Consider the following 16,250-nt stretch of genomic DNA (forward strand, 5'->3'; position numbering starts at 1 on the left):
GAGGAAGCCAAAGTGGGACAAACTATAAGGATTAAAAAAAAAAAAACCTAATGAATGGGTATTATAGAAGACCAGTGAATCACAGACCTGTACCCATGAAACAAATAATACATTCTAGGTTAATTAATTGAATTTAAATTTTAAAAAATTTTTTAAAGGGTAAATATAACAAAAGTAAGTTAATTTCTTGAATTTTCCCAAATCTTCAAATTTCTCAAAAATAAGAGAGGACATCAATGTTCATAGCAGCACTGTTCAAAGAGCTAAAATGTGGAAACACCTCAAGTGGTTATCAACAGATGAATGGATGATTTAAATGCTGCATATACCTGCAATGGAATATTACTGGGCCTTAAAAAGAAAGGATGGATGAACCTTGAAGAAATTACACTAAGTGAAGTGAGCCAGATACAAAAGGACAACCACTGTGTGATTCTACTTAGACAGCAGAGTAATCACTGGAGACAGGAAGACAGAGATAGGAAGTGGTGGTGAGGCTTCAGGGGCTGTGGGAGTGGGGACCAGATGGCCCTTGTTTAAAGGTGTGGAGTCTGTCTGGGCTGATGAGAAGATCCAGGAATGGATGGTGGTGGCGGTTACACATCAGGAGTGCTCTTAACGCCACTGAATGGTACACTTAAAAATGGTAAATTCTGTTACAACTATTTTACCATAATAAAAATGTACAAGTACTGAAACAAATGTAGACGTTCTTTAAACCAGTTCAAAGATAGACATGATGATGATGATGATGATGATGATGATGGATGGGATGCAGAGGGGAGAAAAAGGAAGGAGGAAAAATCAAGAGAGTGAATCAAATCCACAGCTAAGTCAATACTCCAGTCAGCAGTCCTGTGTGTGCTCCAGGCTTGGAAGGCAGATCCAGGCTTGGAAGGCAGATCTAGGCCTGGTACAGGGCTCAAGGGCATGGGGGGAGGCAGGCCAACGGGGAGGTCTGCTCAGAGGGCCCGGGCGTCCCCTAGGACTCACCAGCTGGCAGGAAGTGCGGAGGGCCCACCGCAGGCTTCTTGTCCCCATCAGAGCTGCTGCTGCTCCAGCTGCCCCAGCTGCCCCGGCTGGCCCGCACACTGCCTGAGGAGCTGCCGCAGTCCGAGCTGGAGTCAGAGCAAGGCTTCTCCACACACTTCTTCCCAGGCTTCGGGTAGTAGCCCTCTGTAGGAAGGCAGAGAGACATCACGTTCATTTAAACAATTTTCCTCTAGCTGCCATGTCTCCTCAAAGGAGAGAGGGGACGCTCAGCTTCAGGGTTGGCTCCCTCTGCTCATCCAGGGAGAAGGAAGAAGTTACCTGAGACCAATGAGGGGACCTGAAGGGACGGTGGGTGATGAGCTCTGTGTACTCTGCCTATGGGTTGGACACTCCCACCTGTACGGGGCTCAGGCCGTCCATACCAATGATAACCATGATTTAACGATGGTTCTGGAAATAAACACTCCAGGGAGGCAAACAGCTGCTCAACCAGATTGGAAATTTATAGGTAATATGCCCCTCGCTTTTATGAAGACTTCCACGAAGAGCTTCCAAGTATTATTTATGTGTGGGTAGAAAGAACTTCCAGTAAGACCAAAAAGGCACAGGTGTGTCAAGGGAATGAATGAGAGGACAGAAAGAGAAACTCGCTAACTCTGTCAGCTTGTGTGTCTGCCAGCCTGCTCTCACTGATGTGGACGTGTGTCTGGAGACACAGGTGCTAGCCGGGAGGATGACAACTTCCCCACCACCTCCCCCACATGTACAGTCAGTTTCAATGGCCCTTGAGCCTCCCACCATTCTCTGCCCTCCCTTGGACCTAGCTCTGGGGGCCCTCTACCTCCCACTCCCAGAGACACTGCCCAGCCATTCTTGGAAACCAAGGAACCACCTGGCTCAGGTGTGTGAGAAGAAGACAGTTCTCTCCTGGTCAACCCCTGAGAGTAAGCAAGCACTGTGCCTTCAGCACTCTGCAGAGGGAGAGTGGAGAATGGCCAGGTTTTCGGGGAAGGAGGAGGTAGGAGGAGGCAACACTCGAGGCTGTCCAGGTTCAAAACAGGTTTCCAGTCTCATCCTGACAGCGGTCCATTCGGGCTTCCATAAGCTAAGGTGCCTGGAAAGTGATAATCTCCTCAACACCCCTGGCTTTACACAGGATACTTCCTGGAGGAACCGAACTTCCGACAGAAGCATTCACCACTCGCTGTAGTTACATACCTGCCTCTCCCTGTGTAGCTGGTAAGCTGCTTCCAACGCCAGCATCTGGCTTACAGACTTCCCCAGGATTTTCCTGTATACACCAGTTTCTGACATTGATGTCACCGCTCAGCTCAGACGTTTCAAATTCACTACACACAAGTTTTAATTCACTCTGCTCGGAAGGCCTACAAGAATCAAAAAAGGTCACATCCGAATGTTATCATCCATCCATCCTTGATATCCAGGAGACTTATCAGAGCTGAAACTATGAACCTAGGACAACTCAAGACCTCTTTTCTTAGGGTTTTGGGGGAGAAGACACTAAGTTAGAGAGGAATAAAAAAAAGACTAAGATTTTGCTGTTTTATTATTTTTTTTTAAAGATTTATTGGAGCTGCTGGCATGACAATGCCGAATCACTGGCTCTCAGCTCCAGGCTGCAGCCGCCTCGGGACCTAGGGACAGCCCCATTAGCAGCACCGTATGTGCTTCCCATGCGGTGGTCCTTGCCTCCCCAAGTGGGCTGCGCTGCGGAGTCTCCTTCCCACGACAAGCATTACTGTAGCAAGGTGGGGCCCCTTCCACAGGAAGATTTGGAGCCACTAGAGAACACTTGGGCAGAAACACATGCAAATACCTAGCTGAGCCTACAAGAAAGAAATCCCCCGATGAGAGAACTCAAAAGGAGCAAAAGCCAGAGTTAGTGAAGATGGAGGGACTACTCAGGAGGAAAGAGGCTTTCAAGCCCAGGGGCTAGGTTTTAATTCCCCGCTAAAGGACAGTCACACACAAGAGTTAGGGAGCCAGAACTGTTTCCCTAAATTAAACTATGGTCCTTGAAGGAGGCACTGTCAGTGTAAGAGACACCAGAAAAGCTCCATCCGTGGACTCAGGGAGGAAAAGGCAGGAGAAAGAATCTCTACTGGAGTCTCTTGACTTGGGCACATATTGAGTGTTTAGAAGTCTAACCCAAGAAATCAAAATTCAGAGACTATACCCCCAGGTGGATTTGAAGTCAAAATGTGTGCACTACTGGGGCGCCTGGGTGGCTAAGTCAGCTGAGCATCTGCCTTCGGCTCAGGTCATGATCTCAGGGCCCTGGGATGGAGCCTGGCACAGGGACAGGGCTCCCTGATCAGCGGCAAGTCTGCTTCTCCCTTCTTCTGTGACTCCCCCCACTCCCTGGCCACCGCTTGTGCTCTCTAGTAAGTAAATAAAATCTTTAAAAAAAAAATGTTGGTACTGCTGACCTGTTGAAAAAAAAATACAGGGGATTCCCGCATAAACACTACCCAGTGCCTTCATTTTACTGATAAGCAAACAAAAGCTCAGGGAGATGAGTAACCCAAGGAAGCAAGGTTTCCAAAGGAGAATACCAATTCCGGCTTGTCCTTTACCAACTGTGTAAGAACCTAGCTTCTGCGGGACTGAACCTCAGATTCTGGGAATGGTGACTCTTCTCTTTCACTACATGCGCGAGGGTGACGTGGGAAAGGGGAGGCCTGCCGGCACCCAGCTGATCTCACCCTCCCCTGCCTCAGGAACCCTCTGGCCCTTCACGGGCCGGTTGAAAGCTGGGGCACAGAGCAGGCCTCGTGCTCTTTCTTTTTAAAACCTCCTGTAGCTTCGAGCCTTTTTTTAAGGTTAAAAGACAAAAAATCTATTCACTTTCAGGTAGTTAATAATATAAAGGAAAATATAACCAGAATACATATTAATTTTAATAACAGACTTTTTCGTCAATATTCTATTCTCAGTATCCAACATCACCAAAATAAGACCAAAAGATAACAGCTAGGTGTAAAATTATAGAATAAAAAAAACAAAGGAACATTTTAAAGGGACTGTAAAAATGAACACACCTCAAGACCTGAGCAGCACCCCGTTTCTTGTTTTTTCTACACGTTCGAGTTTTATTCCAACTTAAATTTTGTAAATTTCCTTCTTTTTTCTCCTGAAGCTTCTTCTTCCTATAAGGATCTTCCTGCTACAGAAAAAAAGAAACCTTAAATAAAGGTTTAAACTGACTAAATGTACATTTCAAAAAACTTTTTTTTTTTTTTTTTAAACTTTCGCAGAACAACTCTATACAAATTCAGAATGTTCCAACACTGGTGAAAATGGAGACATACATTTCTCAATCTCCAGTCTGTTTTCATTCCCCTGCCTTCTCTACCTCTCTTCTAGGCAAAAAGAAGAAACAATTGTTGCCTACAGAATTCCAAAGGGGCTAAAAAGGAAAAACATCTGTTAGCAATTTAGGGTCAGCTTGCTGTTAACTTTGGCAGCAATAAATTCTCCGACTTCACCTGTTAATTTGGTATGTGCAATTCACATGAGTTACTACCGAAGAAAAGTCATGTAAAAACTCAACGGAGGGTTGATTCGTCCAGTGCTGTTTTTATTTGTTTACGGAAAAACTTTCGGAGACAGCCGATATCCATTGAGTGCGTCAAATAGTTTAAGCTTTTGTAAATAAGAATGTGTCTCATGTTTTTTAAATGTGGTTTTGCAAATCTTAATTTAGCATGAAATACATATATATCTATCCATTCTATATGTGTGTGTACACAAATTTTTAAAAATTACATATGTGTGTGTATATATTTACGCCTATTTATACACACACACACACACACACACACGTAATTGTTTTTTTAATTTGGGCCTTTTCCTTTTATGTTAGGCACAGTCTGTTAACTGGCTCAAGGGGAGAAGTCCCCTGCCCGAGAGCGTTCTGAAGCAGCTCCTGCCTTGAGTCCTCTTATACTCTCTCTCGCTTCCTTCCACCCCTCTGCCCCTTTAAAGCTCAGGTACTGTAGTCGTGTGGGAGGTGGTACAGAGCTCGCAAATGAAGACCCCAAAAATTGCATCCTCGGGGACCTCCCAGAAGCAAATCCCCCAACTCGGTGAGTATATTCCTATGGACCCTTAGGATTCACATTTCATAAAGAATAAAGCCCAGCTCATTTTACCTTCTCTTTTGAGAAGGTTGGTCCAAGAATCAGAGCTGGAAAATGCAGGATGTTCTAACATAAACTTGGCTGACACACATGACTTGGAAGAAGAAAAATAAGAGGTTTCAAATGCCTACATGTTACAGATCTGAGGTACCCAAAGCCTCAGGTATCTATTAAAGCAGGAGGCTTACTACAATACACACTAGTCAGAAAATGAAATTGTAACTGCACATGTGGCAGACTAAAGGGATTTTCGTTTTTTCCTTAATACTCCTTTGGTTTCTCCCCCAGTATGTTAACTTTATGTTAAGTATGTTAAGTATTAACTTTTTTCTGATTCTGAAGGTATTCTAAAAACAAGAGAGGTTAAACACACAAAGCCCTATCTTACAGGATCTTAATGCTAACTGCTGAAGTCTGAGGCTCAACAAACACATTAATAACATATGATCAGACATTCTCCAAAGTTAAACATTGGCTATCTACCGTATTTATTCATGTACTGGTCCTTGTATATTTCCAGCTTTGGGAGAGAAAAGGATTCCCTTCTCCTGGGGCCAAGAAAAACTGTTCATCACACAAGTCCTTGAGCCTTTCTGTCCCTCGAGAGTCACATACAAAGAAAGGTTCTGTTTCTAAGAGGGGTCAGAGAAAGAGTGAACTGGTCAGCGACCACTATGACACTTGGCTGCCTCTCTCCGATCAGTCTGGTGAGAGATGCCATTCTGTGCAAACCAGAGGGACTACAGAGACGTGGAACAGGGCGGTCCGAGGCATGGTTGCTGTCTCTGAATATGAGCCAGAGCGACTACCCAAAGAGTGCTCAGCACGCTGGACTCGGGTGTGTGGAATGAACGAGAAGCAACATCCATGAGCAAAGTAGGGCACGGAAAAGAGTGTGGACAAAAGGGGGAAGAGACAGAGGACATATGGAGGAATGAAAAACGAGTGAATGGCCTTTGTGTGTGTGTGCACACGTGCGTGTGGTGGGGGAAAGCAAGGGAGGGAAGAACAGCAGTGAGGAAGGGCCCCGGATGCGCTCGAGGTGAACAGGCTAGCCCTGGATGTAGCAGATGGTGGGGGGCGGGGGCAGGGGAGGACACCAGAGACCCAAAGCAACAGACCTGTCACGAAATGAAAGGGAGAATAAAAGGAGACTCTGGCTCTTTGCTTCTTGGTGGAGAGGGAGTCTCAAAGAGGGGGGAGGTGGGCCCAACCAGGGGAAGAGCCCAGGGAGAGTTGCAAGTAAGATTGCAGCTCTGAGGTCAAACAGCCTGGACTGAAGCTCACCCCACGCTTTTTACTGGCTGTGCGATCTTGAGCAAGTCACTCAGCTTCTCTCTGCCTCCATTTCCTGCATCTTCTTCAACAGGCTGTTGTGAGAAGCAAACAACCTGACACAGAGCCAGCACTTTATAGAAGATGTCCTATTCTCACGTTATTGAATTACTTGAACTCGTGAAGTTCTTGGAAATCCCTGCTAGAAGGAACAGTTTCACTGATTACGCGGCGGGCAAATAAAAAGATTTCCTGAAACTTCAATAAAAGCAAACAAAGAAATCAAAGGAGAGGAATCACTGACTCCACAAAACATTCTTCGAGCTGCTGTATAGAAGTAACAGCAAATAAAAAATAAGAGGGAAGGGCAGACGAAGGGAAAAAACCACACATTGCTTCTGATAGGCAGAGTCAATACCGTGCCATATGTTCTGACGGAAAATAAGAAAAACACGGGCAACAGAAAAGTGGGCAAAGCACATGACATGCAAATTTGCAAAAGAAATATAAAAGGCTAAAAACCATGAAGACTCCATCCAAAATATTTAACAATAAAGTATGCTTTTAGGAAAGGAAAATTATAGATCCGCTTGTAGCTCATCTTTCCGTGCTGGTTTTAAAAAACACAAGTGTGTTTATACTGCCTGTCTGTGTCTGCAGACACTAGCCTCCCGCTGGAGCGGGAGAGGGCTAGGGAGACAGGGCTCTTAACAGAGTCTGCCTCTGGGCAGCACAAGTGGAACTGGGTGAGATACTCAGTTCCAAATTATAAGAAAGAAAGAAGGTAAGGAGGAAGGGAGCGAGGGAAGGAGAGATTTCAGGGGTAGGATTTTGGATGGATGACTTTTTTACTTATTTTTTCAGAATTTTGCAAAAAAGGAAAGGAAGGAAAGCACTCACTTTTCCCTGGTAAGAGATGCTAATTGGAATGAAAATGAAAACTTTCTCCCATCACACTGACCAATTCTTTGCAAGGAACAATGAATGCACAGTGCTGGTGGGAAGCCAGCATTGCCTCATGGCATTGATGTGAATGAGAACTGGGACCACCTTTCCAGAAAACAATCTGGGGCACGCAGGAAGACACTCTTCAATTCTACTTCTAGAAATCTCTAACAAGGATTCTTTAGGTATCTAGGGAAGACTTCAGAACAATGTAAATCATCAGAGTGCTATTTATGAAAATAAAAAGCTATAAATAACTTTAATGTCTGACCGCAAGAGAATGGTTTAGGATTAGAGCATAGTTAAATGATGGAATGTTATATAACCACTGGAAACAAAGTTCCCCTTGTTCTGAACATGAGAAAGTATAGAATTATAACATTATTAAGAAAGCTACCTATACATAATGATGGTCCTGAGTTTTTTAAAAAGTTGCATGAAAAATACAGAAAAATGTACAAAGTATTTCATTTTGTATAGACTTTTCTCACCCCCTTTTCTATGCTACTGTAATAATCATGAGTTCCTTTTCTAAGAGAAAGAAAAATCTGCTTTAAAAAATAAAACAGCAGGGTTAGGGTTAAAATTTAGTTTGTAGCTCTCAAATCTGGGCTTCAACCTTCTTTGCCAATAAATCTAGAGGAATGTTTCCACATACTATAGACAGATTTATATAATTTTCTAAGCTGCAAAGTTAGGCCCTAAGAATGTACAAGAAAAACAAACACTGAGTACTGCCCTTGGGAATGTGTTTATTGAGAACGATTTCTCCAAATGAACAATGAAATGGAAAGCATACTCACAGGGTTTTAAAGAAGAGCTTTTAGCAAAGCTGGGTGTGAGTCACGGAGACAGCCAAAAAAAAAAAAAAAAAAAAAGATGGGGTCTACGGTCCCCAGATCCTCCAACTCCCCGCAGCTTTCCTGCAGGGCTGGCTGCCATCTTCAGATGTACGGGCTCTGGACCAGAAAAGGAAGGAGGAGCTTACCCAATTACTGGGACTGTATACAAGCCGAGTCTGCGCTCCTGGGATAGAGAAAAGGCAAGGCCTGGGACCCCAAAGATCAAATGGTGACAATACCCAGAGAAGAAAACAACAGGAAGAAATTAAGAAACGTGCCTTGAGTCAGGGCACAAGCGTAGAGGGCTGAGTCTGGCGTGGGGGTGGGGGTGGGAAGCGGTGTCTTAAGTCCAGGAATGGCGCCCACTCATGGAAGCACCAAGGGGCAGGGCTCCTCGGGGGCCCCCCCCTCCTAAGGGCCCTCAGAAGGACCTGCGGACTTGGCGCGAGTCCTGGCTGCTTCCACCCAGCATGCAGGCCATCAGCCACTGCGTGGTCACACCTCAGGGCTGGTTTCCATCTCACGCAGGGCTACATGGAAGTTTTGAAGCCCCTGGCAAGGGGCTGCTGAGGTTCACTTCTTTCCTTTACCCATTCCCTCTTCCCCCAAATTCACAGATCTTCTTTCTGCTGCGGAGAGCATGGCCCTTCATAGTCTCAAGGGCCTCGCTTTCTGTACATCTGCTATACCTGCACCCTCGGGCCACCTGCAGCTTCACCACCACCCAGCATCATGTTCCGGCCCTGCTTTCCCTGTGCACACACACCGCAGAGAACTCGGTGCTGCCTCTCAGTTCTAACCTCCACGGCTCCCACATCTCAAGCTCTAGGCCCAAGTTTGCCATATAAGACCTAGTTTTCTGGTTCTGTAACACCCGCTGTCGGTCGCAATCACACAGTCATTCCCTTTGGGCTAACCCCTGGTCAGCGCTTGGTACGTGAGCTACTCCAAGCATTTATCATGTTAACTCAGCCATTCCTCCCAACCTTAGGAGGGAGGCATGCTCTTAGTACCCTCATGTGTCAGATAAGGAAACTGCAGCATTAAGTAACTCACCCAATGTTAGAGAGCAAATAAATGATGACCAGGATTCAAACCCAACAATTGTGGCTGCAAAGTCCATGCTCTTAACAAGCAACACGACTTTGGTAAACAGAAAAATGAACTTGTTGTGTAAGTCAGAAATTCCCCATCTTCTCATTAGCTGGACTTAAAACTTAGGAGTTATTTTTGCAAATCGTTACGTAAGAGAAGACAGTTCCTCTCCTTATGCAATTCGGGACAGGGCAATCCTGTTAGTTTTTCTTCTAGACTCTTACCTACTCTTCCTGTCCTTCCCCCTTGCTCCTGCCCAAGCGCAGCCTTACGCCACACCTCCCAGTCGAGTAACAGCCTCCTTGTTGGAAGAGAGCTGGTGTCCATTCCTGCCCCCTCCAGCCCAGCCTCCAAAATGTTCACACGGATCTTCCAGAAATCCATTATTCACACATTCATTCAAGCATTTACAAAACTGTGCTGTATGATCTCTGTAACAGGCATTCTGCCCATCTTTGTAAACCTGAATTGAAAAACATTATTGTGACCTTCAAGAAAATCTCAGCCTCAAGGCTGTTTTCCAATTTTTACCCACCCTCACTCCATCCACCCCCCCAGTCCAGAAACCTTCCCTACTCCCTGTCCTTTGCACCAGGGTCCCCTAAACTGGACACCCTGAAGCCAAATCTTCCAAAAAGATGTTATGTTTGGACACATGTGCTTTTAAGACTCAGACTCTAAAGTTCCTTAGCAGACAAGCAACCATGCTCTGATTCTCTACAGACACTGTCACTTCCGACTCCTGGGCTCGCCAAGTTCCCTGTCTGCCATTCCAGCCGAGAAGGAGTGGAGAAGGTCCAAACTTGAAATTGGTGAGCCAAGGCCTTTGCATTTGGAATGACTCCCACTTTTCCCTCACATTACTTCCCCTTCCTGACTGAGCCTCTTCCCAAAGATTTCCTACTCCTCCTGATTATGCCGTGGGGCTCAGTGGGGCCACTGCCTACCTTCCCTTCTCTGCCTGTCCACATTTCTCCCTCCTCTAGGAGCTTCCTGTGCCCGCTACAGGCTCACCTGACTTTTCACTCTCTGAAATCCCTTCCACTCTGTCCTGATTGGGAGGGGGCACTTAACTATTGGTCATGTCTTGTCCTTAAAAGACTACAAATTTCCAGTTTGAGATGTCTAGGATATATTTATTTTGCATCATTTTCATGTTATTTAAATGAAAAATTGTGTTTGTTATAAAGTTTAAGCAAAAATACAGAAATATAAAGGAGGAAAATGATCACTGCAAACACCACTACTCAGAATAACAGTCTGCCATTGATTTTTTTGGCAGATCTTGTTTTTGCCATCTCTCTATGAACCTACAGACACATTTGGATGGCAACACAGATGATGGGAATAATTTATAATACTGGGACAACTATTATTATTATTTTTAGTATATGTCCTGCTGAAGCGATCACGACAATGTATTATTTTTAAATAAAAGTTTAATGTTCAGTTTTATTTGAATTTAACATAAGAAACTGAAGTAGAATCCAGGGAACTGCCAACTTTCAAATAATTATTTCTTCTCCACATGCTGTATTAGTGCCTTAAGGATCTCTCTAAGGTTAGGCAAAAGACCATGAAAGACATTTTCCCAAGTTTTCACCCTGTTCAATGATATGTTCAGTTTTACACAGTATTGACTCTCTACCATTGAATTAAAACTCATTGTCACCTACCATTCAATACCACCTCCTGTTTCTGCAGCTTATGTTACTTTTCGCTTTATTAAAGTTGTAATATACGCAATCTGTTCTGCAATTATAATTGCCAAATGTTTCGTCTTAGATCTGGATATAAAATGGAGAGAAATCTCAACAACAGACCACTAACACAACTTCTGTAGTCCTGCGTCTTTATTTTTACATCTATCTTGGTCGGCTAAATTTCATTAACTTCATTTTTTAAGAAAGGCTCATGATGAGTTCACTTGTGTTTAAGGATGCCTCTTCCTTGCTGCCTTTGTACTTGAGTGTTTCCTTGACTGGAATATTCCTGTTCACATTTTTATTCTCTGAATGGTATGGCTCCACTGTTCCCTGGATCAGATGTTTCCATGAAGTCGGAGTGAGCCTGAGTGAGTGTTTCTCCATCTTCCTAACTTTGCACCATTGTTTATGTTTTAAGATCAGTAATTTAGCCAGGCTCTGCCTATATCCATTATTACATATCAATTTTTCCTCTATACAGTGTGCCCTTCCATTCCATAAATTCAGTTCTGCCCTCCTACCAGGACAGTATTCTTCTACTACCTCTCTGAATACCTTCAGACCCATTTGTTGGGCCACTTACTGAAACACTCATTATTCTTACATTGGACTGCTTTGTCTTTCTTTGTCCCATATCTAAATGCTTCCAGCTCTTCAATTTTTTCATTCACACTCACCCTGATGATCTCAAAGCCTTTCTCAGGATCAGCAATTCCATTTTTGGCAGCTGTCTGTAAAATGTCGTTTGGGTCTTCATTTAGTTACTTAGCTTTATAATATCTCTTTTAATCTCATCCTAGAATCTTAATTTGCCTTTAAAAAAAAACTCTTATTTTATTGAGTACATTATCTGTAGTATGACGTATTCTCAAAGTTAGGCTTTCTTCTAGATTAGGATCTTTCCCTGTCTTCCATGTTCTATTCCTTTCATTCACTTTTACTCAGAGCGCGCGCGTGTGTGTAGGTGTTTAGTACACGGTATGTATCAATATCAGCGTAGTTAGAATGCTATTTTTTTTTCACTGGGCTTATACTAATACATGAATACCTCTGTTCTGATGTAAACTAGATAAATTCTCCTAAATACCTTTCCCACCTTGATCGTGGACCTGTCTGCTTTCACCTTTGAGATACAGGGCTCGGTTCTGCTCTACAGCACAGTGCGCAACTCTGTGTCCAACTACCTCTGTGTCCAACTACGCGCTCTCTTCTGAGATTCTGTTGTACTAAGGCCCATTCACCTAAGCCAGACAGGCATTCCTCTCCTGTGCATTTGGCTTATGCTTCCAACTCAGCAAGAGCAGGCTCTAAAATGGATGTTGGGTGACAAAACTGGAGAGAAGAGACAGGTGAACTGCTTCTACTCTATCAGCTTTGCCAGAAGGTAACCCATTTGCTTAAGAACAGTTTCCTTTGAGAATAAAAGCTACCTGATGTTACTATAAATTATTTTAGTATCTCCTATTATAATTAGAAAATAAATAAAACTTTCCAAGCACCTCAAACTCACAATTTATAAATGCAAATTCAAATGCATGATAACTAGCCCCCCTTGAGAGGTATGAAATACACATGTACAATTACTAGACCGATAACTGCACTCTCAGCCCTAAATATGGATTTTGTTCTAAGAGGCAAGAGAAAAAGGAATACAGACCTCGACTGAAGGTACATCCTGTTTCTCAAAACAAATGTCTTCTTTCGATGCTTTGTGAATCTTCTTTTCTGAGGAAGACTTTGTGTCAGCCTTCTTCAAACTTTCACAGTTGTCTACTTCATTCTTGACAGGCACTTGCTGGTTATTCCCTTGAATAAATAAAAATGACTGAATCTCTAGCTAATTATTTCCATTCACGTTTCCATAATTAAATCTCTTTCCTACACCAAGCCATCTACCCTAATGATATTTAGACCTGAGGATCGTTCCTGACATTCATGATGTTCTAGGTATGTTTACCAGTAAAAATGGGCTTACCTGAAGAATTCTACAAACAGACTTTATTTTTTTTTAAAGGGATTTTTTTTTTTTAATTTATTTGACAGACAGAGATCACAAGTAGGCAGGGAGGCAGGCAGAGAAAGAGGAAGGAAAGCAAGCTCCCTGCTGAGCAGAGAGCCCGATGCGGGGCTCGATCCCAGAACCCTGGGATCATGACCTGAGCCGAAAGCAAAGGCTTTAACCCACTGAGCCACCCAGGCGCCCCTACAAACAGTCTTTAAAAGAGGTCAAGGAAAAAAGGTGAGGAGGTACCCCATTATTCACAGCACCATCATTCATAACAACCAAAAGGTAGAAACAACCCAAATGTCCATGGATGGAAGGAAAGAAGTATAGAAATGTGGTACACAAAAAATGGAATACCACTCAGCCTTAAAGAGGAACAAATCAGTGCCCAACACCATGACTATACTTAACACTACTGAACTGGACACTCAAAAACGGCAGAGATGGAAAAGACGAAGCAATGAGATTGGGAGACATGCCGCAACATGGATGAACCCAGAAGACATTATGCTGAGTGAAATGAGCAGTCCCCAAAAGACCAACACTGAATGTTTCTACTTGTTTGAGGGAGCTAGAGTCATCAGAGAGATGAAGAGTAGAATGGTGGTTACCAGGGGCTGGGGGGAGGAAATATAAATACTTACTGTTTAATGGGTACAGACCTTCTTTTTGGGATGGCAAAAAGGTGCTGAAAATGGATGATGGTAATAGCTGTACAGCACTGTGAATGTGCTTCATGCCTCTGAGCTTTATGGTTACAATGGCAAATTTTATGTTATGTCTATTTTATCACATTTTTTTTTTTAAAGTTGAAGGGGGAGAGGGGCTAAGGACTTGCCTTCTAGTAATGACTACATAGCTACAAATTATTTTCAAAGGAAATCTCAAGCTGCCCGAGCTGCTTCAGTTTCCTGATTTATAAGATGCAAATGCCACCTTCTCTGCCTACTCTGACTGTTACAAAGAGGGAACCAGAGGACATATACATGGAAAGGGCCCCATCAAAAACAAAGGACCTATTTCCGGGCAGGCCCTCTTTCCAAAGTCTGTGCTCACCTGCCCCAGGTGACCAGTGCCTACAAGCTGACAATGACCAGCAGGCCAATCACATGGCAAAAGCTGGTGCAGGTAGAAACTTCACCTGAAAACAATGATTCTCCCGCTTTCCTTTCAAGTGACTTCACTCATCAGTGTATTTCTTCTTCGATCCCCTACTTCAAAATAAAGTCAGATAAACTTCAACCCCACCCCACAGTAACTGCTTCAGGGTCCTAATAGGAAACAAAGTATTGCAACACCTGCTCCTTTTTACTTTGAGAATTCCCTTACCATACCTGTGCAGTCTGAGAAAGTTTAGATGACCACAGTACAAAGATTTCACAGCAAAGTAGGCTGCAGGCTCTGGTGAGATGCCCGCCTGACCGGACCTTCCGCAGAGGCTCCAATCTGGCCCTGCTTGGGGCCCTGGGGCGGGGTAGGTCTCTGCCCACAGAATGAAAGCAGTCAAATCCCCTCCAATTCTGAAACTCCTAAGTCGACCTCACTCAAAGCAAGATCCATACATTTTGCCAATAACACTGACAAGTAAGCATACTTTTATTTTGTTAATGGAAAATTGTGTAAGTATTACGTAACTATAAAAACACTGGGAAGGATTAATTCCTCTATGACACAAATTGGGTGTTAAGACACCTACAGAGGAAAATATCCACCATGATGAAGTGGTAAAGGAAAGAGCCGAGAGCCAAGATGATAGGGTCCGAAACAGAAAAATAAATCATAACTAAGGACATCACTTTGGATTTTGCAAACCATACATATGAAACAGAACACATATACTCTCCCCAAAAATGTGCCACTAAATTTCCTAGAGTCTTAATTCATGAAAAAATGGATTTCCTTGAGCTTTTTTCGGGCCAAGAACAGCACTAAAAGTATTAATCATTAAACTTTCTCAGGAAGGATCTGAACTTAATATCCAATACTGAACTACCCCCCCAAAAGTGGTAAAACACAAACTCTTAGTAACGCCTTCCATGGGGCTGGGAATCAGGACCAATTGTAAAAGGAATTCTAACAAGTTCTTCATTAAGTCTTTGACAAATTCTAGCATGACAATATCTAAGAATTTAGAAATTTTGTGGAAGCCAAGCCATGTCATCTTATTAAGCATGATTATTTATGGTGTTATATAATTTTCTCACACCCATCTCACAGAGTCAGTGTTTGAGCCATAAAGATAAAAAAGGGAATAAAACAAATAACAAGTGAACTCACCAGAATCCTGCTTAAATTTCTATGGTATCAAATCCAATCAAGTTTATTTTGAGCAAACTGCTAATCTTCAAGTTATTAGTATCTATAAGACAATGAGGCTATATTTTTTAATTTCTCAAATACTGGTATTTCAGAATTTGGAGGTATCTATTGAATGCAGTGAAATCTTTCATGTATTGTTAATTCTAAGACTTAGAGCATTATTAAATTTAAAAGTTTATTATCCTTCACATTAATATAGGCAGAAAGCAAGAAAATAATCTAACTATTCCTCTATTCCTCTTTTGTAATGCTGAGGCCAGCTGCTTATCTTTAGCCTTAATTCCAGAGCTATTACTCTTTAATTATGTGATCAAAATAATTCAGATCTAGAATTCTGATTATACAATTAGAAAATAATAAGTATTTGAAAAGAGACATATTTAAATGATCATTTACATGACATATAAAGTTTTACTCTTGTCAGATGCTCAAGAGACTCTGGAACACGTAACAAATGTCTGAAAAACTGAACTGTTGTTTGACAGGTGGATGCCAAAAACAAGTGTGTGAAAACAGAGCTCTGAAGCATCTGTCAACAGACTTCATTTCTATGGGGAATTTTAATTTATGATTTATCACAGGCCTCTCAGAAGAAGGGCAGAGAAAGCACAGGAAAGGGATAAGCACATTTCTGTTATTCAGAAAATATTCTGTGTTTCTCAACCAAAAAAATGAGCAAGTAGCACCGGGCCCACTAGTACATGCTTTGGAACGTTTTTTTCTCACACGATATGTTACCTTCAGGAAAAATAAAAAAGCCTCAGAATAGAAGACACAATTCCTCAGGTGTGTCAAGGACATCTGTCAGGTTAATAAAATAACTTCAGGCACTCTTAGGAAACCAACTGCCTGCCCCCCACTTTTTCCAAAGGCAATCTTATCACTAGACTTGTTTCTACCGGAAGAT

General features: G+C 42.9%; 1 protein-coding gene across 9 annotated transcripts in view; it reads right to left on the bottom strand.

The window, feature by feature from the left end:
• Positions 1 to 16,250, bottom strand: part of TMEM131L (transmembrane 131 like) — a 159,352-nt gene that overhangs the window by 8,636 nt on the left and 134,466 nt on the right. For 8 of the 9 annotated variants that reach the window (XM_032332746.1, XM_032332747.1, XM_032332744.1 and 5 more), the window contains 4 exons: positions 12,677 to 12,825; positions 4,056 to 4,180; positions 2,212 to 2,378; positions 994 to 1,176 (listed from right to left, as the gene is read on the bottom strand). In XM_032332746.1, coding sequence (XP_032188637.1) covers positions 994 to 1,176; positions 2,212 to 2,378; positions 4,056 to 4,180; positions 12,677 to 12,825 — 624 coding nt within the window. The remainder of the gene's footprint in view (positions 1 to 993; positions 1,177 to 2,211; positions 2,379 to 4,055; positions 4,181 to 12,676; positions 12,826 to 16,250) is intronic. The other variant, XM_032332745.1, reaches the window with a different exon arrangement.

This window comes from Mustela erminea, chromosome 2, assembly GCF_009829155.1.
Source record: "Mustela erminea isolate mMusErm1 chromosome 2, mMusErm1.Pri, whole genome shotgun sequence".
Taxonomy (NCBI): Eukaryota; Metazoa; Chordata; class Mammalia; order Carnivora; family Mustelidae; genus Mustela; species Mustela erminea.